Consider the following 21388-nt stretch of genomic DNA (forward strand, 5'->3'; position numbering starts at 1 on the left):
TTGGATCTTCTTTTTCTTCTTCTTCTTCTAACCTTTAACAGACTGGTTAAGCCATGCAACGTGAAGTGGAAAGAAAAAGGCAGACAGGTTTACAGGCGGAGACGTGACTTCTGTTCTGTTCTGTTCTGTATCTTTGCTGCAGATGTCTGCTTTAGTTTATCAGCTGTATGTAATGCTGTCCTATTTCTTAAATGTACATTTTCAAAAAACCTCCTCTTGACATTTGTGGTAAAATTTAGCCGTGATGAAGAAACACGGGCTCCAAAATAATAGTACATAATGGTGGAATACATCTGTTGCTAATACTGAACATAATGAATAATTGTAATTGCCTTGGCCTGAATTCGACACAAAGTGCCTTTCATGAAATGTTGTTCAGACAGAAAGCAGCATTTTTTTTTGCCTCACATTATTCACATTAATTTTATTATTAATTGGACCATTTGTGTTTATTTGAAATAGCCAATGTACCAGCTATGGGGGTAAGAAAATATCGAAAATATCGAGTATCGCGATATTATGTATTGTGATACTGCATCGATTCTCACAAACACTGTATGAATTCTTTATCAGTAGTTTACATGCAAAGATGAACTCATTCTATACTATTACATTTGCAACGATATGTGCCCTCTCAGTGTATGTGCACTCTCAAAGTAGTGCTATGATGTTGGATGTTACAGGGATTGTGATAAATGCAGATCCCACTGTATTAATGGGATAGGATAAAGAACTTTTTTTACTCAGATTTTATGCATATGGCGGTGTGTTCTTTATACTATGACAGTTTTCCTAAATTTAGATTAAAAAATTGCAATATATCCGTTTACTTACAGTATCGCAATACTTTGAATCGTAACCTCTGTATCATGATACTTATCATATCGCCAGATTCTTGCCGATACACAGTACTGTGCATTAGTGGTAAGCAAGGTAGCAAAGGATGCACTGTCCGTGTGTGGTGGAGTGTGAGATTACAGCTCTTTCTGTCATTTCCCCCTGTCTCTGTATAGCCTATTTATGAAACAGCTTCATAAAGCCCTGGTATACGCACAATTTTTTAGCTCAAGTTCAAATATTTTCCTTTTTATTTTTGCAATTCACATCACATGGGAAAATTTGCATCCACCCCCGTCTTTCCATTGACTTTGTATGTAATTGCGTCATGTCTAAAATTGGCTTTGCGTTGTCTGATGGAGCATCGGAGGACACAGAGGCACATGATTTTTTTTCAGATTACCTGTCTCATGCACTACAGTCAGGATATAGTGACCGTGAAATAACTTTACTAATAACTTTTAATCATATTTGCTCCATTTCTACCCACTGCTGCTTTAATAAGTTTCTGGTCAGATATGTCTACTGTATTCTATAGTACGTCTTTTAGCCTTCACTCTGAAGGGGTCAAAATGTCTGCAGTGAAAACCGCCTGTTTCAATAATGTCAATGTTTGACACGGCGAAACTTTTTTTTCAAACCCTGTTGCGCTTGTTAATGCACCTGCCTCTTTTAATGTATCCCCATTTCAACAAAAGAAATCCATCATTTCACCTCAGCTCCTACCTGAATAAATTTAACAACCATTATAAGCACTGTTTTATGCGAGTCACAGTGATAGACGTGTACGTGGGAAGACGAAATGTGACCTCCAATAACTAAATGTTTTTAATTGACAGAGAAAGTGGAGCTCTGCCGCAGGAGCACCATCAAAAACATGTAACATCAAACATCGAACAGTTATACAACCTTCCAATTATTTTATGTAACTGTGGTTGTTCAGGCTCCTCCTCGTCGCTCTGATCCCCCGTCATTATTCTATCTATGGATACTGAGCACCGTCGCCGCATACAGTACAGTACATACATCCACAACACTTAACCTACTGTACAAGGTCTGCAGCAATGTGGAAGATGTAGCAATACCGGCAAAAGTAATAAAGAAGATGACTTCTAATAGCTAAACACTAAATTAGGATAAATGTCTACAACTCATGCAGTGATTTGTTTGTCTTGAAGCACATCACTCTATTACTTTGCAACATTTACATTGTATTTCCATAATAAGGCATAATTGGAGAGTTGAAAAAGTATGTGTAAAGCAATATATTTCCATTGTATAATTATGATATTCTTTCTAAATACTGCTGTTTGAGGTGTTCTTTGCAGTTTGGGTGTTCATTTTTTCATGTTTTACTGGCAGTTGTTCTCTTTCACGTTTGGTTTGGATGTATTTTTATTAAGTTGGGTGGAATGGTGATTGTACAGTACAGTATTTCTAACTGAATGTAGCGTAGTGTAAACATATGTTGATTATCTATATTTGTGGTACAGACCCACTGAGGCGTATAGGCTATGTTGCCATGGTAACAACTAATGACGACCTAAACAGAGAATTCTACATCCATGAAAATAATTGTAATCTTTATTTCATCTCAAGGTCTACTGAGGTGAAACTTCATATTCAAGGATACAGAAGACAAATAAGAACAAAATAACAATTATTAAACATATCAGGGATCAAACTATTCAAGTGTAAACTTTGATCAAACGGCTTTATGGGCAATCTCATTTGTGTTTTGGAGGGATATAGAGAAGTTTGTTTATAACAAGACTGGACGTTCTATAAAAATTACGTTTAAAGACATTATCACTAAATTTGAATGTAATAATAATAATAAGTCTTTAGTTACAAGATAAATCCTTTACTTGCAGTTGGCAAATTTCACACACATAAGGCAAGACTTTCTAAGTCCTTTCCAAACTTTAATATTTTTTTAGTTGAATTAAATTTGTACATAAATACATAAACCTTACTGACGACAAAAAAAGTTAATGTAAAATCTTGTATATTAAAGAATTATTTTCTGTAACCCCTTATTAAGCTATATTGACATGTTTGATTGTTTACCATTTTTACGTACCTTATTTCTAATATTTAATTTCATTTATTTACTTTTCATATTCATTTGATTGACATTTACCATTTTACACACTGGAACTGTGTTAAAATATCAACAACCTGATGAATGACTGTTTGTTCACAATGTTTAATAATAAATAAATAAATAAACTAATTAATCAATTAATTAATAATTAATAATAATAAAACAGCTTCATGGGCACGTCATGACTGGTTATTGCAAGAAGGTTGTTGCATTTCACAACACCTGTCTGCTTGTTGAGTAGGACTATAATAGACCTACATATAACCATATAACCTGCATATAACGATGCATATAATTAAAATATCAGCAACTGCCGTAATGCACTTAATATTTCTATAAATAAAGATGAAACTGCTGCTTCAGCCAGAGCAACACTATCCGAGAAAAAACAGGTGTGCTGAGTCCGCTGGAGTCCACAGTCGTCCTGTTGGTAGACAGACATGGCTGATCACATTACTATCCATTATCTCGCTGCATTACACAGTCAAACAAAGCCTCGCTTCATGTGCCGTGTAACACAAACACAGAAACCCACCAACTGTGCCTTCTTGATGAGGTTCATGACACTCAAGAGTTTTCACACTTCCGCCTCAGGGACAGAGTGCAGTGTGTTTGTGTGTGTGTGTGTGTGTAAAGTTAAGATGGAGTGTGTGTGCTTCCCTGTGTATGTTTGCAGTCTACAGCTGGCAGCCCACTAACATTAGGACCTACACTGGGAAATCAGGCGAGAGTTCAGCTTGAACTCATTGACTGGTGAAGAGGAAGTCCGAAAAAACTTGAAAAAAACTCTACTGCTGCAGGTTTAAAGGACCAATGTGCAATGTTGGTCTAATGTTTTCATCAGTATGTTATCACCTGAAAATAAGAATCATTGTGTTTTCGTTATCTTAGAATGAGCCCCCTTCATATCTACATAGGGAGCAGATCTTCTTTGTGGAGTCCGCCACGTTTCTACAGTAGCAACAGCCAAGCACTGGCTCGGTCATGTCTAGAAGGTAATCGCCCCCCCCCCCCCCAAGTCACGAAAACGTGCGAAAACTCTCTCAAGACGACCTACCCTAACCTTAACTATTCAAGGTCAGTGCATAACCTTAACCATCTCACAAGAGTTTCGCAGCTTAGGAATTACCTTCTAGACGTGACCCACTGGCTCAAGTGAGGGCTTTTCACATTTTGATGTTACCTGAAGGCCACTGTAATTCTCTAACAAGCTTATGATACTGCAGTTATGTGAGCCCAAAAGTGCAAAACGGTGGTACCTCCAGCTGCCGTCTGACTTCCATTGCTCCTAAAGTAGTGTTATTATAGTAAGGATGGCCTCTGAGTGAGTGAGGCCAGCGGCGTTATCACAGTTTTGCACTCAGCGGCTCACGTTTAAAAGTCTTTTTTTAGTTGGTTGCAATCTGCAACCACACCACTAGATGCCGCCAAATCCTACACACTATACCTTTCACAACATGTGTAATAAATAATTTGTTAAATAATTTAACAAATTATTGTTTCATTTATATATTTCACACATGAACAACAACAACAACAGCATTCAAAGATGAATCACTAATATAGTGATGGTGGAAGTTAATTATTAATTTGTTTTTATTTAAAAATACAATAAAAAAAAGATATAAGATAGGAAAAAAAAATGTCAGTGTTGTAGATTTCACCAAGGTTGTTGCATGCCTGAAGTTATATCTACGGTGCTTGAATAATGAGTTAACCTTGAAGCAGGTCTTGAGAGGCACAAACCAACGGCCTTCAGAACAATACATGAGAGGATACGTTTATCTTGCACGAGGCAGAATGTGCTTCAAGATGGAAAACACCTCAAGTAATTCTCAGTATACGTCCCCATGTGATATATTACTCAACATTCACTAAGGTAGCGTGTTGCATAAGTTGTCGATGACTCAATAATTTGGATCGCAGAAGTGATATCCTCTCATCTCCATGTTTATTTGCAGCTGTTGGCCTCCATTTTTATGGTATTTTCAGGGAAGACAATTTAAAATGAGAGCATTTAAACTGTGATTATTCAGTCAAGAAGTGAAAACAAAACAAAAAAGATATAGAATTGCTAGATATTATTACATGCTTTCTGTGCTGATCTTGTGCTAGCTTGCAAAAACGTTTGCTTATATTGTAGCTAAGCAGTTAGCATTACTAATTAGCATGTTTTTAAGTGTCTGCTTTGAGGTTTTCAGTGATGTCATATTAGCTTTTGTCGTGGCTAATTGGTAAACTAAATCATTTCTAGTTAAGTAATAAAACAATTAATCGCATTTCTCCTTAAATTTCCCCATTAGCTTCAAAATTAGCCAGTAAAAATTACTCTTTTTTTCACACTGTAAGACAATGTTACATAATATATTCTGCATCTGCTCTCCAACGCTTCATTGAAGCTATATCATAACAACACTCATATTGAGTGAAATGTTCAAACCCAAGATGCCGTTTTTATGGCTGCACTGGGAGCATTATGCTACATCGAATGGAAAAGTCCAGATGTCTTGAGCATGATTTTATACACCGACATTTCCGTGTAATTCAGCCTATCCGGCAGGCCAAAGCAGTCAACCTAGAGGGAAACATCGTACCACATCATTCATGATCACAAATGAAAGCAAACCTTCATGGAACCATCTGGGATTAGACAGTTGTGTGCAAAATATTGTCTTAGTGAACCATTTCAAGTATCATCTTGGCTTTTAAGTGGCAGATCTATATGAAACAGTAATGTTTTTCAGTGACAGCTGCTTATACCGTAGGTTAACACCCTCTGCAGAGCCCTGGTGGGAGAATCCATATTCCAGTTTAGGCGTCACCACTTCCGATAAAGAAGATTGGTAGATGTTTCCTCACAGCTAGATGACGGGACCACATGCCACACCACGGCTACATCACTGTCTGTTTCTGAGGACTCTTCTTTCATTTGCTGTGCATCTAAATTACATCAAACAAAACACAATAACACCTTTATTAACACACATTTAAATTCTTAACTACAAATTTGTAATACATAATATGTGTAATATGTGTCAGCATGTATATGGTTATAGTAAATGATCAGAAATAGACACATTATTGGCATCTAAAATCTCAACAGACAATTCAAAGTGTAAAATGATCAGAATACCAAGCTTATAAAAGCTGTTTAATGTCACTTAGATATCATTTGTAATTTTCTTTTGGTGTTAAATGTCAATGGCAGAACAGAAGTTTTACTTAAGCAATGCCAAAAAAAAGTTGTAGCGATTGGCATTCAAAATGTATTACAATGACAAGAAGAAATACTGTACCATCTCCACACATGGCCTCAAACATCTCTTCCTCCGACTCCGTCTGGATGCCAACTGCTGTGTCTGTTGATTTGAAGACATTATGACACAAATGTGAAGATTTGGTCATATCATTTGCATCATAATAATGTATACCGTGTATAGGTTTTATTTGACTATTTTGAGAAATAAAGCTGCAGCCATAGCCTACAGGCTTTAAGGCTGTCAATCGATTACAATATTGAATCGTGATTAATCGCATGATTGTCCATAGTTAATTGCGATTAATTAATAAATTTTTTATCGGTTTAAAATGTACCTTAAAAGGAGATTTTTCAAGTATTTAATACTCTTATCAACATGGGAGTGGGCAAATACGCTGCTTTATGCAAATATATGTATATATTTATTATAGGAAATCAATTAACAACACAAAACAATGACAAATATTGTCCAGAAACCCTCACAGGTACTGCATTTAGCATACAAAATATGCTCAAATCCTAACATGGCAAACTCAAACCCAACAGGCAACAACAGCTGTCAGTGTGTCAGTGTGCTGACTTGACTATGACTTGCCCCCAAACTGCATGTGATTATCATAAAGTGGGCATGTCTGTAAAGGGGAGACTCGTGGGTACCCATAGAACCCATTTATATTCACATATCTTGAGGTCAGAGTTTAAGCGACCTGTTTGAATATGGCCATGACAGTTTTTCTTCACCAAAATTTAGCGCATGTTTGGGTGTGTGGTTGGTACCAATGGGTTCCTTAAGTTTTTCTAGTTTCATATGATACCAGTATCTTTCTATCTATCTACGCTAGCTTTAAAACTGAGCTACCTGCTACAACCTTAAAAATCGTTATTTTATAGAAAATATTCTATTAAATAAATATAGTTTGTTTATACCTCATTCGCCTGTGCATAGTGTTACATAGGGGTACTTTGACTACCGTTGTCCTCTTTACTTTACTCATTGATTTGACACCATTAAAGAAATTCAGAAATTGCAATTGACATCCTCAAGTTTAAATAAACAATGAGTTGGCTCTGAATTAGTTATTAAATCAATTTCTGTAGGCTACTTTTAGCTTTTTTTAATACCTTCAAATATGTGATCTGGGGCCAACCACTTCCTCTGGAGGAAATTACAAAATGTACCCATCATTTTTCTCATGCTAGTGTAGCCAGATAAAGAAATCAAATCACCTGTTAAAAGGCACCAGAGTACAGGAAATGACATCTACTCTGTTAAATATACTTCGGAGGACGACCCCTAGACCCCCGTTAGACTGTCCCACCCACATTTGCAATGCTTCCCACGCCCGTGAATGTCACTTACTTATTTCAAATGAAATGTGCTCTGCGTCTTCTAAAATGGCTTCTAATTGTTTCCTTCCATAAAAGGATGGTTTCCTGAGGGTAAGGCCATTGGGCAGTCCAGCAGCGTTTATGATCATGCTTTGATTCAACAGGGACTGGTAGGGGAGCCTTCCAGTACCTCCAGCCTCCCCTGAAACACAGAGGTACACACATGCATGCACACGTTACACCATTTGACACTGTTTAACAATTCTTCCCCCTCCTGTCAACAGCCAGTGTTCAGTCTGTAAACATGACATAATGTTATGGTTGATGGGGACATTAGATAAATCATTTATTAATTAAAAAAATAATGCCACTGATCCATGGAGGCATATTAAGTTATCAAGATATAAGTCATTTTTTAACATCGTCCTAAAAAAAAAGTTAGAAAATATGCTTACTATATTTTTGGTTGAATAGTTCCTGCACTTTTTTAACCAGTACATCGACTTGATCTTTGGGACTGGCTGTTGAGGCTGAGGAGCCTGCTGCAAATGTAACAAACAGAAAACAATAATTCACTTCATAAAACTGTATTATATATGCTTGTAATATTATGGTCCATTTGTGTGGATTTTTTCATAACACCAGTAATCACCTCTGAAATGTAGTGCAAAGTTGTTCGCCGCGTCCGTTGTGTCAAGGAAGTCGGCGGCTCCTTTGCTGCTCAGTTTGTACGCCTTCGAGCAGTGCTTTTGGCGGTCGAACGAGAAAATGGCCGTTTCCACACCCAAAGCCTCGAGCTTGGACACCTGCACAATATTTAGAGGACCACAAAAATAGCAAATAGTTAGCTGTGGGGTCTAATACTCCACTAGTAATTGGACTCATAGCCATATCTGACTACTAATGCATCATTTGATCTGAACAGACTGGCCCAATCAGTAGGAATTTAGTTTGAGAGGGGTGCTATAAGCCTTTGACGATCTCTTCAATGGGAGAATATTTAATGCTGACAGCCTTGTAAACACTGGACCCGTCTACTACAGACTACATGTGGTCTTACTGTGCACATTCTTTCATGTAGAGTAGATGTTGTTGCGATTAAACACCTCTTGTGCTTGCCTTCACAATCTTAATAACTGCTCATTACAGACATTTGGATTACGTGCTTAATTTAGTATTCCCTACGTGTTAACAAAACAGCTGGAATATTTATCTTGGGATGAATTCATTTCAAATTCTGAAAGAATCTAAATATAAACTCTCCGACTGTCTATCACGATGTTCGGCTAACATCACAATTGCTGTCAATCATGCTTACATCTGATACTATAATGATTAGGGATGTCACGATACCAGAAATGTAGTAGTCGATACCAATAGCAGTGAGATTCCACGATTCTTGATACCCAATTTGGTATCACGGTAAAAAACAAAAACACAACAATAAATCACATTCACTGCAACATACACTCCTTTTTTACTTTTTTAAATTTTTTATCAATCCCTATACATTTTACAGGATTACATGTATAGAATTTATTAGAATTTACCTTCGCCAAATACTTTTTTTTTTACGAAATAGAGCTTGAATGCATCATACTGTCACTCAATGCAACCACTGCACCTCAGCCGTTAGCTCCGTGATTTAGCCAAGCGTGACTTTGCAACAGCTAACGTTAACTAGCTCTCCTGCTGTTGATTTCGACACGGATTTGTTGTTCACAATGTAGCATTATCAGAGAAATTTTCTATGGTTCCCGAGACGATGGGACGCTGTTAAGTCTGGAGCCCTGACAGAATACCTACGGTACCGGCGTTACTGCAGAAAAAAACAAGTACTGTCACATTTTCCGAATTTTGGCATTGACTCGTCAGCCAAGTATCAGTACTCGTGACATCCCTAATAATGATAACACCACACATGACTAGCAAATTAAGCTTCTTTCCAAACCTCTAACTTCAGCTGCTTCAGATGCCTTTTAATTTTGAGCTCCCTCATCTCAGGGCTAAGGTCCTCTGCCTGCCCTTGCGCCCTCAGTGCTGCTGCCTCTTCATAGTATTCCTGCTTCTCGTCGTCCCCTAAAGTGGACCACCTGCCCTTAATATCGTTCATTGTGCCTGAGAAAAAAACACATAGATGCACAGAAAACTTAACACTTTAGCGTATGCATCTCTTCATTAAGTACATTCATACAGAGACAAGCTGTCTAATACACTGGTTCACACATTTCTCTGTAACAACAACATAATGTGTCAAGTCATTTACATGATTCTTTTCAACACACACAGCAGTCTTACATTGATAAATGCAACTTCAGTGTGTGGAGTACATGTCAAATACTATCCTGAAAATCAGTTCCACGACACTTGTGAACTCCTAATGTAAACAGGGTCACTATACAACAACAAGTATAACAATTAAAAGCTTCAATTAAATATTGTCTCTCACCTTTGTTTCTGAGCAGGTCTCTACAAAAAAGATTGTATGGCGTCAGCTCTCGTGTGTGCAGTTTCAGTTTTGAGCGCCGAGGCTCACAAGAAGCTTTAAAGGACCTTTTGTAGTTTCCAATCCAGTTCTGAAAGAGAGAAAATAATGATATGGTTTTTCACCAATTTGTACCAGCAGTACAGCAGGATGTCTTTATTTCACATTGATAGCGCAGCACTAAAGTAAACCTCACCTCTATGACGCATGTTTCCAAACCAGTAGCTGATGCAGCACTTGGTATTAAAGGTGAACCAACACGCATCATTCCCTCCCTAAAAAAGGATTTCAAAATTTCCCGCTGCTCCTCACCAATCTCTGTTCTTCTCTCTACAACAAACAAAGAAAACGCTAGTTAGGAATAAATCAGTGATAAACAAAAACAGTGCCATCTTTCTCATACACACTGGCCTAATGCTTCTAGATTGACAACAGTAAGGCTTACCTTTCTGTGCCATCTTCAACCTGAAACATAAACAGAGAGAAACTTGAACAAGACATGTTTGAGAAAGGGCCCACTCGCTCTTGGTCCAAAACCTAATTTTGAATTGTTCAACATAGACATAGAGCATGGTAAGTAATAAAACAAACTTACCACAGAAGTCCTGGGACTGACTGGGACACAACCGAGGATTGGAGCTTTAAAGAGAGAAAAAAAAAAGTCAGGTTCTATGGGTACCCACGAGTCTCCCCTTTACAGACATGCCCACTTTATGATAATCACATGCAGTTTGGGGCAAGTCATAGTCAAGTCAGCACACTGACACACTGACAGCTGTTGTTGCCTGTTGGGCTGCAGTTTTTTATGATTTGAGCATATTCTTCATGCTAAATGCAGTACCTGTGAGGGTTTCTGGACAAAATGTATCATTGTTTTGTGTTGTTAATTTATTCCCAGTAATAAATATATACATACATTTGGATAAAGCAGCATATTTGTCCACTCCCATGTTGATAGGAGTATTAAATACTTGACAAATCTCCCTTTCAGGTACATTTTGAACAGATAAAAAATGTATGATTAAATATTTTAATCGATTGACAGCCCTAACATTTATGTTAGCCTACATCATTGCTCACCCAACAGAGCCACCACTGTCCTGATATCATATGGGTAAACATGCTGAGGTATTTCTTTCATCAGTGTTTTGCATTACTGTAAATGTCATTGTATGCGTCTAGCTTACACTCACAGGTGACAGGTGTGCTAGTAGAGGAGCAGCCTGATATAACTTCTTCTACCCTGTTATATGGTTCCTCATTACACTCAGATCTATTAAACAACCTGTTTGCCCTGTAGGCAAACTAGAAGGGGTCCAGCAGGGGTCCTGTGATGTCCATCAGGTGGGTCAACACCAGTCTCTCTGAGGGTTTCTGAGGGTTTCTTGGGGACCAGGATGATAGTGGAGCTTTTGAAGCAGGAGGGGACTTCACACAGCTCCACAGAGCAGATACACAACATACACATTGTCTTACAGTCAGTGTGGAAGAAGCAGGCTAATGTTTACAGGCTAACTTTGAAGCTAATGGGGAAATTTAAAGGGAAACTCAGGGTGCAATTAATGGTTATATTACTTAACTAGTAGTTATTACTACTTTACCAATTAGCTAGTATGTTTGCTATAACATTAACCTAACAACACTGAAAACCTCACAACAAACAGGTCAATAACAGCATCACATTGTGCAGATGTAAACCGGTTCATCTCATGTCAACCATGATGTCAACACTCGTCTCAGCAGACAGAGGATACATCAGCTCACCTTTAAACTACTTCCTGTATTGTTTCCGCTTATTGGCTAAATAATCACAGTTTAAATGCTCTCATATTAACTCGTCTTACCTGAAAATACCACGTTATCCAGCAGGTTTGTTTGAATGTGAGCTCAGACTGTGTATAACCACTGTCTGGTTGTGATTCCTCTTGGACTTCGACTTCTTCTTCTTCTTCTTCTTCCTGTTTCCGGTAGACTCGATACAGTTTAGTTCACTGCTGCCTCCCACAGGCGGAAACACGTCACTGCTGTTTTAACCTGCTCTCTCTCTCTCTCTCTCTCTCTCTCTCTCTCTCTCTCTCTCTCTCTCTAGGCCAGTTTCATTAGTTTGTTTTTTAAAATGATTCTGTTGAACCACAATTCAAAAACAATATCTGATTTTCATTAGTTAATTTTCAGTAAATTTTTATTTATTATTACTTTTGTCAGTTTCAAGTTATTTCAGTGACCATTGTGGGTTTTTCTCTCTTTAACGGAACGTTACCAACAACTTTGCCTACGTCTGTATATATATATATATATTTACATATATATATATAAAAAATGAAAACATGAAGTAGAGGAGTAAATAAAAGGCAGAGTGTGAGTCTCTCTCTCTCTCTTTTTTAATTTATCAGCAATATTTACTTAAAGTATGAAATCTAAAAGTACTCATTGTGCATTGTTTTACTATTACATAAGCCTGTGATGTTTTTGGATTAATGTTACTGCTGCAGTAACGTGTATGTTGTATTTTACTGCAATGTTACATAATAAGTGACTATTAAAGATGACACATGTCTCATCCAACATTACAAAACAATGTACAAATTAAGAGACTGGCTGATAACACATATGCACGGTTTAATTAAAAGTATTTAGAGGAACAGTGTGTAGGGGAATATTGGTAGAAATGGAATATATAAGCATGTTTTTCTTTAGTGATCATCACCTGAAAATAAGAATCGTTGTGTTTTCGTTACCTTAGAATGAGCTGTGTGTGAGCTATTTATTTGTTGTTAGTGTTTAGTTGTTGTTTTTCTAATAATAAGAGGTATTGTTTGATTTATTATTGTAGATGTTTACTTTATTTAGACTCGGTTTTTGATAGTGTTGTGTTGTGAGTCAGAGCCATGATTCATCATTTTCCCCATCGTACATTCATCCATTTTTATGGTTTCAATTCACATGCATTTTCATCACCTCCATCTTTATCAATTCATTTTTGTTACTTCCAACCCTCAAATTGTTAACGTTAAACAAATAAAACTTGATTCACATTCAGCACTCACACTCGATTGTTGTCTGTCTTGTCCATGTGCCAGAAATGTGGTCATCCTGTACATCATCATTTATTTGCTAAATCTGTTTGCATTGCACTTCGTCACATTTTTCCATTTTCCACCTTAGCCAAGCAGAAATAAAAAAAATAAAATAAAAAACAAATTGCAATATTTCAAGATTTCAGTCAGTTTGGTGATACCATTTGAAACATTGCTACAAAAAGTGCATATTCTCAACCGTCTCCTTGGACTGTCAAGCTGTCAGCACTACAACTTCTGTGTGACCACAGTAAATTTGTTCAACAAAATGTTTGTGGTGATTGAATGACATTGGTTGGTCTGCAGCATGATGCACCAAACCAAGCCTGTTTAGACCCCGGTGTAAAGAAAAAAACATGTGGGTCATACAATACAGTCTTTGTATTAGTCTGCGCTCACAAGAAAAGAAAGGTTACTTGTTCACCTCCCACTCGAAAATCTATTTGTGTACGCTCAACGTAAACAACACATTTATGAGAAAATGACACAAATAGCGAGAGTCACTTTGAGAGAGCTGGCCTTGCCTCATTAATACAGCTTTTTACATCCTCAAGAGTTGCAGCCAACTGATCAATGCAGTCTTTAACAAAGGGTGACCTAAATACACTACCAACCCAATTATCTTCCCTTATGATGATTTTCCTAACAGAGCAGGTGGTTCTTTGTGTGTCTTCTTGTGGAACGCCGTCAGAATCTTCACGAATCCATACGGCTGAAGCTGGATTCATGACGAGAAGAATGTGCATTAAACCAGCCCTACAGGGATGTTCTTCCCTATGAGACTATATTCGATGCATGCTTCAGACCACGCATATCAAATAGCCTACCTACACCTATAGGCTACTATACACAGTGAGCATCTGAATGTATGACTGATGTTTTGACATCACCTCTAAAAATAATTCATGAATATCGGAGAGCAGGTGCACAATAATGTTTGAGCTCCCTTTCTGAAAGGGAATCACCACAGACTGAAGGATCTTACGACTGGTACAGGGACTTTATACATTATCACGTGTAAGAAAGTAGAAATCTTTTCCTTCTCACTGTCCAACATTTTTGGTAGACAAACCTGTATTTTCAAGCATACCTTTATGCTTGAAATAATAGATTGGCTGTGTTCATCACCACGTTTTTCCTGTTCAGTGTTTTAGATAAAGAAGCTCAGAGAGGAGGACAGGTGCATCTCTCAGTACAGACACTACAGAACTATGACAATCACAAATATAAAGTTTGCCTACACGATGCACAACTGTCCTTTTTTTTCATTTTCAACAAACCTATGGATGTGCTGGGACACACATACCTGCACATGTCCCCCTAAAACACATACAAAGTAGTGCTAGTGTCCAGACAACCTTTTGAATTTAAATTAGGGCTGTCAATTGATTAAATTATTTAATTTTTCGCTAATTAATGAATTACTATCTGTTTAAAATGTACCTTAAAGGGAGATGTGTCAAGTATTTAATACTCTTATTAGAGTGGACAAATATGCTTGATTTATGCAATTGTATGTATATATGTATTATTGGAAAACAATTAAAAACACAAAACAATGACAAATATTGTCCAGAAACCCTCACAGGTACTGCATTTAGCATGAAAAATGATGTTCAAATCATAACATGGCAAACTGCAGCTCAACAGGCAACAACAGCTGTCAGTGTGTCAGTGTGCTGACTTGACTATGACTTGCCCCAAACTGCATGTGATTATCATAAAGTGGGCATGTCTGTAAAGGGGAGACTCGTGGGTACTCATAGAACCCATTTACATTCACATATCTTGAGGTCAGAGGTCAAGGGACCCCTTTGTAAATTGCCATGACAGTTTTTCTTCGCCAAAATTTAGCGCAATACTTACAAAACTCTCTCTCTGTGTGGATGTGAAGCATTTGTGAGGGAACTGATAAGCTCTGAACACAAACACGCAGGAGTAGGTCATCTATATGTCACAGCAGCAGACGTTTATCTCCTCCAGCTTTCTTCCCAGCAGCTTATTTTATGCTAATTCAATGCTGATTTCATTTGCTGTTCACGCTGTTTCATGCGTGTCCTCTAACAGGGATGAAAGGGAAAAGGAAAGGTTAAATATATGGATTCAACAGAATTACTCTCATTATAAACTACATGCAAGACTAAATGCAATTTAACTAGCGTCTGGACCTCTGGACGTAATTTAATTTCAGTCTGGTGTACAATGAAAATTAGGTTTTTAATTCTATTAAACTTTATCATACTAATTAAATTTGACATTATTGTTTGAATGGTGGGGCAAATGAAAAGGCAGAGAAAGAACTGCTTGGTATGCCACGCAGCTTAGGGCTCCCTTAGTTATCGCATCCTCTGTTAATGAGCCACGTGGCTAGACTAATATATTCCAGTTTGCTCTGCTTTCTATTTGGTTGGCGAAAGTTTACATACTAGCAACTTTTTCTTAAATCATATTAAGTTCGCCATAGCCATTGATTAGTCTTCATCCTCTAATCCTTTTCTATTGTAAAAGTGAAACGTTTTGTTTAAAAGTACGAACATTAAATGGTAAAACTAATCTAATCTAATCCAAATAGTCATTCACACACCGATGGCACAGCCTTCAGGAGCAATTTCAGGTTATCAGGACACTTTCGACATGTGGACTGGAGGAACGGCGGGTCGAACCGCCGACCTTCATCTCGTTTGTATGTAGCCATCATGTGCATATTTCAAGTTCCTTTAACAGGGTTCTTGTTTTAAAACAAATCATCCTGGAAGCATTCAAAACTTAGCTGGTGACAGTTTTCAACCAATTTATAGACTTTTAGCATCCGCATTAATTTAGCGACAGTACAGCAAAATCTGCCAGCGACAGTCGTAATTTCAGCCAACAAAATCCACGGCTGTCGGCTAGAAATGAGAAGCCCGTTTGACCCGTTGTTACAAAAAACTACTGCAAATTTAGAGAGGTAAATCTGTCACCGTGATCGTGTGCGATGTGAGAATGCTGGACAGGTGTAGTTTGACGTTTTGTCATCTGTAAAAGTGTTACTTGGAAACAAGAAGGCAGCGACAGCTCCACCAGTAGCAGACTTCACCTGACACAACCCCACAATCAGTCTCTGCAGTGAGCACATACTGTATACTGTACATACTGGTAAGCAATATGAAAAACCAGAGGGCAAAAAGTTTCTGCGTAAACTTCTATGTTGTGTAACAGTTTGAAATATTAAACTGGGTCAAGTAATACATATAAGTAGCAGCAACTCTGATTTCACGCTCCAAGGAATTTATCCAGAGGAAAAAAAAACTCTATGAATATAATTGCACATTTTCACCTTGGAGTCACTCTGATATGATATTCAGTTATATTTGCTGCCTGTGGGTCTGCATCTCTAACATTTAATAGCAAACATAATAATGTCCAATCATTGGGGGAGCGATAGCAGTGCTCTGCTTAACATTTATTTATAAAGATAATGACGTCGGAGGCGTCAGCGAGGTGAAGAGAGGCCGACCTTGTCTTGTTTTATAAGTTTAATACACCTTTCACCAAGGAAACTAAAAACCAAGCACAGAGCCTGCGGATAGAAACCAGCAAACCACTGTTTCAAATTAAAAAGATGTTCGCTGCAGACTGCTCCCTGATGCTTTGGACGACAACTGAAAGCCGGATTGGGAACTCTTAACCTCGAAGTAATGAGCACAGCGGGGCATGTAACGTCTGCACCGGTGTTTGAGGATGTGGGTAGCTTCTCCGAGGGCTCTATTTTTGTGAATCTGGCCCCCGTGGCGCAGATTGCAGTCAAGTGTGTTGGTGGCGTGCCAAACACACTTTTGGTAATTTTAAGCGTGTAAATGTATCAAAAACCGAACATTCAGCTCCAAATGAAGCTTTAATTAGAGGTATCACAGGTACAGTGATTGGAAAAAAACAGAGTGCAGGTGAGAAAGGATGCTGTACATCATACCTACCTGACATTTCACTCAAATCCTAAAATAAATACCTGCTGCTTTATGACGCCTCTCTCACACCAGCTGCCCTCCCCTCCTTCACGGTTGAATAACAAAGTCCTCGAACATCCAGTCCAAAATGATTTTTAGCGTCACCATGGGATGCTCTGATTAGATATGTGTTTGTACGTGTGTCTCTCCCACCTCCCTTGGCTTCTCTAGTGGTCGATCAGCGCTGCAGACCTCTGATGCACACTCTCCAATCATCATTAAACACAGATGTCTTGTCACATATTTGTCGACCCTGAAAAAGAAATAGGGCTCTTTTGATTGTTGCTGATTCAATGTATGATGTATATGATGATTCATGCCAAACACATTAGATAAATGTGTTAAATGGCAGGTTAATATCTCCATTTAGAATAATGAACTTCACACCCACACAGCCTTTTAACTCCAAACACCTAATGCTTCGTCAAACGGAGAGAACACCTTCTCCTGCAGCGAGGTGTAATGACAACAGTTAGCTGCTGTTGTTCCTGCCCCCACCACCACAACCGACCACACCTCTCTCTTATCCAGGACATGATGTTCCAGAGCCAAAGGACAATGTCAAAGGACTTGTCAGCCAAACTTAGGAGGGAGGAGGTTTGAACACACGCTCGTTAGAGCAGCACCTGTGTGCTCTCAAAAACCACAGGATGAAAAGGACGGATTAAGAGAAATTAGTGGGATGCTGTGAGTGGGCTTTTGTGGTCTGTACTTGTTGTTGACATACATATAACAGCCAAGTCGCACAGAAGTTTGCGACATACTGACGAAATTGAATGTATTGATTCGTGTACATAGACACAAATTTTTAAAAAAAATTCGTGATGGTCAGCACGAAATCAATTTGTATGTAATCCACGTTATTGTGATGTGGGAAGTATAAAGAGCGGCGAACGCCTTGTAGGGAGGAGGTCAGGGCGTATTGGTGGGTAAAAAAATCACAGGACTTTCACCCAGGAGACTGCTGTTTGTGTCCCGTGTGAAACCACAAGTCAAAGTTGATTTATTTGCCACGTAACTTCCGTACTTAAGTTACGGAACTTCCAGAGTTATTTTAAGCCAAACCACAAACTTTTCCTAAACCTAACTAAGTAGTTTTGTTGCCTAATCCTAACCAAGTCGATATATTACTAAACCTAACTAAGTAGTTTTGTTGCCTAATCCTAACCAAGTCGATCTTTTCCTAAATCTAACTAAGTAGTTTTGTTGCCTAATCCTAACCAAGTCGATCTTTTCCTAAATCTAACTAAGTAGTTTTGTTGCCTAAACCTAACCAAGTCGATATTTTCCTATACCTAACTAAGTAGTTTTGTTGCCTAAACCTAACCAAGTCAATATGTTACTAAACCTAACTAAGTAGTTTTGTTGCCTAAACCTAACCCAGTGGATATTTTCCTAAACCTAAGTAGTTTTGTTGCCTAATCCTAACCAAGTCGATCTTTTCCTAAACCTAACTAAGTAGTTTTGTTGCCTAATCCTAACCAAGTTGATATTTTCCTAAACCTAACAAAGTAGTTTTGTTGCCTAAACCTAACCAAGTTGATATTTTCCTAAATCTAACTAAGTCGTTTTGTTGCCTAAGCCTAACCAAGTTGTTACTTTCCTAAACCTAACTAAGTAGTTTTATTTTGAAAAGACGAGTGGAAATTGACATGTGCGTCAGGTGTTGTTGAAAGTCATGCTGAGCATCACGAAAATAAAGGAAAAGTTGTGTCTATATAAACGAATCAAAAAGATTAAATTTCGTGACTATTTCACAAACTGTTGTGAGACTGTGTTGCATATAAAGAGGTGTCTGAGAACAAGACATAAACAGAAAAGTTCTTGATTTAATATCATATACCTCTTTTTGGAAGGACACTGACAAAAGCAGACAAAGCCATATCAAGCTGTTCCTCTTTTTGTGCTTTAGGCCAAAATCCTGATCCAACACAAACCCAATTTGTAACCATGCTTGGCTTAAACCTGCAAAAGTCGATCACTGGTAAAGCAGCGGTTGTAAGTTGTGGCCTTTCATTTAAAAAGCAGTTCAAATGGCTTCAGTCTCCACGGGGGAGGAATCCATCCAAAAATGTGCTGTCAGATCGCTCCCTTGCCCACGGCCATTATGTATGCGTCACGCTGTTTCTCGTGCGAGATGATGGAGCAGTCTGCAGAATCAGACCTCGGTGTTACATCTATGTCAGGTGACATCCCCCCAAAATAATGAGATAGTCTATCAAAGTCAAGCCTGAAACCCTCCTGTAGTTTAGAAGCCAACAGGACATATGGCGTGCTGATCGGCCAATACAATTCTGTAAATTAAAACAAGAACAAACCGTTCACTCCCATTCTGCATCTATACAAACCAACTTAATGGCATTAATAGCCAACTGAAGTTATCGACCTCACCTTTACTCCATTGGCAAACAAAGTGTGCATATCCGGTGCCTGTTCACACTTCATCACATCCTCCACTAGAGTGCGGAGTCCTTAAATTGCCCACTTAGCTCAGCTGTAAAGACCAAATGACTTTACAGCATGGTGCCAGGTTTCTGGGTCAGCCTCCATAACAGTTTATAGGACATCTGTATTTATTTATGCCATACATGAAGTAGTGAATTATACTGTATGTGGGACATGCACGCCCACATTAGCAATTATTAGGAGCCGGAGGAGGCCTACATATCGGTGGCACTGGACCAATAAAGTGTGACAAGGCTAAACGTTCGCCTCCCCACCTCGTCACACATTATGAAACACGACTGTTTGACTGACGGGCTGGGTTGCCGCTCGCACCAACACACCCTGCTGAACACACACACAAAAAAAGCACACTCAGATAAACCATACACTATTGTATTGTATTATCAGCTCTATTGGCTTATCAAACACTGGAACTTAAGTAAATGTCATCAGGGACCTTCTTCCTTTTTTTTAGGAACTTTTCTTAGTACGCTGTTTCCTGAACAAACTATCTACAGAATAAACATCCCTCTCTTCTGTCGAAATCCATCTTTAACTGGTGAAGTGATACTTGATCAACAGAGCGCCAGGTCCTGAGAGAGTGTTTTCCTCCTCTGTGCCCAAATGAAAAGCCTTGTGCTCTGAGAACAGCTTGTCCCTCCCAGTCATCATAGCAGACTAACACCTCTGAGCCAGTGCGGGTGAGCAGCAGCTTAATACTTCAGCACAGCCCAGGATAACACCCGCTGCTGGAAAGACTCTCAACGGCTTGAATTATACACACATTTCTATAAATAAAGTGGGGAAAAGGTTAGCTTAACGTTCATGAAAATCTCTCAAGGTGACTTCAGTATAGTAAGAAAGAGAATATGAATGTCTGTACCAAATGTAATGACAGTCCATCCACTAGATGTGGACCAGAGTGGTGGACTGACCAATAACGTTGCTATCTTTAGAGTCACACCGCTACTAACATTTTTACTCAACAAATAAATATATAAACAATGGGTTAATGTTGTCTGATAAAAATGATTGAAAATGAACGGGAGCATGCTTAATGTGGCTTAAATAAATGTAATGCCCAGGCCACACTGCCTGTATGAGCAACGCGTGTGTGTCGCGGAACCTGTTGCTTTTTATTCCGGCGCCCATTGACATCACACCAGCAACATTACTACAGCTGTGCAATATGTCACGGACATGAAAAAAATTTATATTTATTTTTAACTCAATACATTTCAAAATAAAAGCCCTCTAGCATTTTTCTGTGGACAGAATCCCTTAATTTATTAACACAAGGATTTTATTCTGAAATAATAGTAGGACAGTGTTGTAGAAAATGCAGTGACTTGCGCGGCGCCATAAATTAATAGAGTACCTGCTTTTAATTGTGGAAATACGGTAGTCATAGCAGAAAGGGAAAGGGGGACTGGCGGGACTGGCGGGACTGGCGGGACTGACGGTACCGGCGCTGCAACACGCGTGCGAGCCGCAGCAGTTCCACGAGGTGGCTCACGTGCTGCTAACACAGGTAGTGTGGCCCGGGCGTAACTGAGCAAAAGTGGATGATTAATTTGTCACATTTAGTTGAATTTAAAGCTGCACTAATCAATATTTTTACATTAATAATGGATGAAATGACTATGTGTAATATTAAAGGGGTTACCCGTAGTGAAGAATCCATAGATAATTATCATCCGACTGTAGTTTCCTTCCATATTTCAGTGTCTTTCAGCCCAGTGTTTTGGTTTTACGACCCTGGAACTTTAATGTTTTGGTTGAGTCTCACAGTTCTCATCAACCTTGTTTCAGCCACAGCAGGCAGATGTTTTCTGAAAGGAAAGCTCTAAAAAAACGACTGTATTC

At 38.5% G+C, this 21388-nt stretch overlaps 1 protein-coding gene across 3 annotated transcripts; it reads right to left on the minus strand.

Moving 5' to 3' along the window:
* Nucleotides 1–4522: 4522 nt before the first annotated feature.
* zgc:113176 (uncharacterized protein LOC554708 homolog) lies at nt 4523–12020 on the minus strand. Of its 3 annotated transcripts, XR_005210073.1 has the most exons (12): nt 11862–12020; nt 10613–10656; nt 10463–10482; nt 10214–10347; nt 9982–10108; nt 9484–9650; nt 8185–8338; nt 7988–8074; nt 7564–7734; nt 6241–6303; nt 5705–5884; nt 4523–5519 (listed from the first exon to the last, which is right to left on the minus strand). XR_005210073.1 is itself a non-coding variant. In XM_037793424.1 (11 exons), the coding sequence occupies exons 3-11, from the start codon at nt 10473–10475 to the stop codon at nt 5763–5765; spliced, it is 1035 nt and encodes a 344-aa protein (XP_037649352.1). In that variant the 5' UTR covers nt 10476–10482; nt 10613–10656; nt 11862–12020; the 3' UTR covers nt 4523–5762. The 3 variants fall into 3 exon arrangements, 2 of the variants coding, with proteins under 2 accessions (XP_037649352.1, XP_037649351.1); XM_037793424.1 differs by having other exon boundaries at nt 4523–5884; nt 7988–8071; XM_037793423.1 differs by having other exon boundaries at nt 4523–5884.
* Nucleotides 12021–21388: the final 9368 nt, after the last annotated feature.

Source organism: Sebastes umbrosus, chromosome 14 (genome assembly GCF_015220745.1).
Source record: "Sebastes umbrosus isolate fSebUmb1 chromosome 14, fSebUmb1.pri, whole genome shotgun sequence".
NCBI lineage: Eukaryota > Metazoa > Chordata > Actinopteri > Perciformes > Sebastidae > Sebastes > Sebastes umbrosus.